Source organism: Benincasa hispida, chromosome 7 (assembly GCF_009727055.1).
Source record: "Benincasa hispida cultivar B227 chromosome 7, ASM972705v1, whole genome shotgun sequence".
Classification (NCBI taxonomy): Eukaryota; Viridiplantae; Streptophyta; class Magnoliopsida; order Cucurbitales; family Cucurbitaceae; genus Benincasa; species Benincasa hispida.
Genome location: NC_052355.1, coordinates 35,612,117 through 35,616,850, shown reverse-complemented (window position 1 = coordinate 35,616,850; position 4,734 = coordinate 35,612,117). Strand labels below are relative to the sequence as shown.

The 4,734-nt window shown below is 38.9% G+C and overlaps 1 protein-coding gene and 1 pseudogene across 1 annotated transcript; one reads left to right on the top strand and one right to left on the bottom strand.

Annotated features, from left to right (window-relative positions):
- Positions 1–676: 676 nt before the first annotated feature.
- Positions 677–2,240, top strand: LOC120081614 (transcription termination factor MTERF9, chloroplastic-like). The gene has a single exon (XM_039036642.1). It carries the CDS (start codon positions 720–722, stop codon positions 1,908–1,910), a length of 1,191 nt encoding a protein of 396 aa, XP_038892570.1. The 5' UTR covers positions 677–719; the 3' UTR covers positions 1,911–2,240.
- Positions 2,241–2,635: 395 nt separating this feature from the next.
- LOC120081072 overlaps positions 2,636–4,734 on the bottom strand; it is an 8,439-nt pseudogene continuing 6,340 nt past the window's right edge.

Genomic DNA, 4,734 nt, shown 5'->3' with positions numbered 1-4,734 from the left:
ATCAAGGGTGAAAAATTCTAATTTTATGAAATTTGTCATGGCAACACTATCATAAAATATTGTATTTATATTAGAACTTTAATAGATGCAAAATAACATTAAATTTATTAATTATAATGAAAAGGGAAAAATCGAAAAGGAAAAAACCGACATATCTTTAGAACCTACCTTTAGCGAGGAAAAATAATGGAGCTCGTGCTGATAACGTTTGTAAATTTAAGGAGCACAACGGGAACACATATGCCAATAAAATATAATACTAAAATAAATAAATATAATATAACTATATGAAATAAATAAATTAAACATAATATATATAAATATATAAGATAAAATAAATAACAAAAGTAAATACAATAACAAATTATAAATTTCTCCACTTCCTCCAAACTTTTTGGAATTTGCCCAATGTGTGTTTCTTCCAAAATCTACCAAATGTCATTATTTATAAACAATTTGACAAGTATGAGGTAGATTACATGGACACCAATGATCTGTAATGTTGAAACACATGGACAATATTTTGAAAAATGAGGGCATGATACATAGTAAAAGGAAACTAAACATAAACATCTAATGGAGTCATGGACATCCATTATCCTAGAATAATTATAGTATCGACCATATATTTTCCATTTTCGAATCTCAATATACCACCATATATATAATTATATTTTAGAAACGCCTAAATTTGAGAGCTATAAACTTCAAAATCAGACATGAAATGGGTTTCCGGTTTCCACACTGGGATGATCGTGGAGCTTAAAACCCTAACTAAAACCCTTGAAAATTTTCAATCCAGTCCCAAAATGTGTAAAATTTCCTCCACATTTCTTCTATATTTCATCCAAAAACGTTTCCTCAGTACGGTTTCTAGTTCTACAATTCCTTTACCATTTGTGTCTACCATCGAATTCCTCAAAAATTCTTGTGGGCTCGCCTGTCAAACACTCCAAATCGATGAAAAAAACTCCCACAAGTACGAAGCCATTATCGGTTTCTTCAGATCACATGGATTCGATAATTCGCAGATCGCCAATTTGGTCTCGAGGCGACCTTCGATCCTTCAATCGAGAGTATCGGACAATCTGAAGCCTAAACTGGAGTTCCTCGAGGAAATCGGGATCGTCGGTCCTTTACTTCCTAAGGTAATTCTATCGAACCCTCGGATTCTGCAAACGAGCTTAGATTCCCAGTTGAAACCATCATTTTGTTTCATAAAGAGAATGCTTGAATCGGATGAACAAGTAACTTTTGCTATTTGTCGTTCTTCGTGGCTTTTAACTGCTGATTTCAAGGGTATTATGCAATCTAACATTAATGTTCTGGTTAGTGAAGGAGTATCTTCCAGGAATATAGCGAAATTGATTGTACTGCAGCCTAGAGCTATTATGCAAATGGTTGATAGAATGGTTTATGCAGTGAAAACCGTCAAGGAATTGGGCATTGAACCAAACGCTCATATGTTTGTTTATGCAGTTAAAGTAATGGTTTCAATGAAGGATTCAACTTGGAAGAAGAAAATAAATGTTTTGAAGAGTTTGGGATGGTCTGAGAAGGAGATTTTTGCAGCATTTAAGAGAGAGCCACTTTGTTTAGCACGTTCGGAGGAGAAAATGAGGGATGTTGCAGATTTCTGTTTGAACACTGCAAAGTTGGATCCAGGAACTGTAATTTCCTACCCTAAGTTCTTCATGTGTGCACTCGACAAGCGGCTCCGGCCAAGGTACAAAGTTCTTGAGGTTTTGAAGGCGAAAAATCTTCTTAAGAACAAAAAGATTGCTTGGGTACTTTTACAAGGGGAGAGAAATTTTGTGGAGAATTATATTCTTAAGCATTTGGATGAAATCCCAGATCTTATGGACATATACCGGGGCAATGTGGCAGCCGAAACCAGATCTGTTCTATAGGATTGGAAGGTTGTAAGTTAAAAATCTTATTCTAGTCTAAATTTCAGCATCATGATGTTCAAATGGGAGAGCATTTTTCTTGTTATTGAGCCCACTGTTTCAAATAACACTGCTTCTTGAGCTTTTCAAGATCTCTCTCTTTTCAAGTGAAGTGGGAGAGATTTGTTGTTTTCCCTTCCAATTTGAGGCTGTTAACTGAATCTTTTTCTATATATTGGTGTATATATTTGTAGTTCGAATCATCTTATTTTTATTGTACTAAAAAAAATTGAAAGTAATTAATGATTCTATTCTCTATCTTGTTGAAAGATGCCATTTGTGATCAGAAAACGAATCCTTATTGTATTATTTGTTTAGCTTCAATTTAACCCAATGGTTTTGTTAATCTCTTGTGATATTATGAGTTCTTGATGAGTTGACATCTAAGAAAAGATAAGAAAATTATAATATCTAATTATTAAGAGCCTGTTTGGTAATCATTTGGATTTTGGTTTTTTGTTTTTAAAATTAAGCTTATAGACCATTTTTACCTCCAAAAACCGAAAACAAAAAACGAAATGTACCAAATGAGGCTTAAGGAATTGAATTAGTAAGAAACAAAAGAATTCTTTTCAAACCATTTTACCTCTTTGTTGGTATAACTATAAATACAACATATCTTTTGCTTTAGGTTTTCAGTGGTGGGTGTTATAACTAACAGGGATGAAGAATTTTAGGCTTAAAATTCACCAATAATCTCCACAAGAACAAGTTCCATTTTTGAAATGATGAAATCTTTGCATATCTCTTACTACGTTCTCCCTTCCGGTCACGAGTGATATATACTTGGTTGCATTGTGGCAATCTCCACACACTCATAGGTTCTTTCAGACACGTATTGTTGTACCGAGACTAGTATTTAAAAGACCGAAACTAATGGAGAGCTTCTCACTATGACTACTGAGAAGCTGCTCTGTGTCACGATCATGCTTGTCCAGGGCCTGTTGTCCATGGCCGCATGCCCGATCCAACCCCCTTCTAACATACTTTCATATCATGTATTGTATTAGCTTAGTTAGCTTGATTTCTTTACATTTTCATTGTAAGTGACCACTCGCCCTTTTGCATATGCAAGGGTGCCAGTTGGTTTTTTGTTCAGAATGCACTATATGAGGATAAGACTAACCATCACTTCCCCATACCCGGAGTAGTACTCTATAAAGCTGTTGTTGTTGCTTATTGCTTTCTAGTCTATTACAATCTTTCTTTCTTTATTCACACTCACAAAAACTGCTTACGAAAACCTTTTCTCCAAACCCGTATTCTAAAACTGTTTTCCCTAAAACAAGGGTGGAGGTTGCAAGAGGCACTTGGTGTGCCACCGGCAGTCCGTATTCGAATTGGCTGACTTGTTCATGAGTGGGAACAAGTGCCGCACAATCGCTAAGAGAAGCTCCCGAAAGAGCGATTGTGACAGTTGGTATTAGAGCCAAGTCGGCTCATAGAGGGAAAGATTAGTGATCATGTCGGCGATGAAGAACCTGAACAAGTCTCACTGGATAGGTTGTAAAGATGGAAGACAAATGCTCTACTTGAGAGAGCTCCCGGATAGTATCCGTTTCCTAGAGACTCGCTACAAGAAGTTGCTGAGAAAGCCGATGGAATTGATGCGGTAGTGGGCGCCTAGACGGATTACCCGTCAGAGAACTGATGATGAGGGTAGAGACCTTGAGACAAAACAGCACGATCCGGCAGCTTTTGAACTGGTGATAGCTCATCGGGCTCTGTTGCCCACATATGAGGACGCGCGGAAGAGTTGGACGGCTCCTAAAAAGCAATACTTCAGATGGTAACCGATTTTTCTGAAGACTTTCGGTCGGTCTCTTGACGTCGTCAGAGCCAAGATAGCGGATGTGAGCGCAAGGGTGAAATCTCACCATTCGAGCGGTAGGGAACCAAGCCCCATCTGGGGGAGCAATGGCAGTAAGCAGAAATAAAATCCCAGAACCGAAACTCTTCTGTGGGTGCGGGAAGCAAAAGCCTTGAAAACTTTATCTTCGACCTTGAGCAATACTTCAAGCGATGAACACGGTGACTGAAGAGTCGAAAGTCACACTAGCAACGATGCCATCTGGCTGAGGATGCAAAACTATGGTGGAGATCGCGATTTACAGACATACAGGAAGGACAATGCATAATTGATACTTGGGATAGATTGAAACAAGAACTTCGCTCGCAGTTCTTCCTTGAAAATGTCGAGATCCTGGCTCGACGAAAACTCCGAGAGCTGAAGCAAACAGGTAACATACAGGGACTACGTAAAACAATTTGCAGGACTCATGTTGGACATACGAGATATGTCCGAGAAAGACAAGGTCTTTTTCTTTGTCGAAGGGCTGAAACTGTGGGCGAAATCAAATATATGAAAACAGGGAGTACAGGATCCCCCTCTGCCTATGCGGCAAGCTGAACGGCTATACGACCTTAGCACTGACTCGCAAGATGTGAGGAAGCAGTCAACTTCCTCAATAGGGGAAATAGAAACAGTCGTTCCAGTCCTCCCAGACCTGGGGGAGGAGACAAGAACACAGGGGGGACCGTAAACCATCCAACCGAGATCAAGAAACAACTAGCGAGGGCCGCCGCAATAGCATAACAATTACAATCGCCCCCCTATTTGTTTCATAATGTAGAGGGCCACAACAGGCGGGCGAATGCCAAATCGGACCGCGTTCAATGCTTTTCAAGCCACATTAGCCTCTAGCCAGAAGACAAGGCTGAACTGGGGAGACAATAATCGAGCCAGCTGCAAAAATTTGAGAATCCAGGATGGGGGCTCATTAAA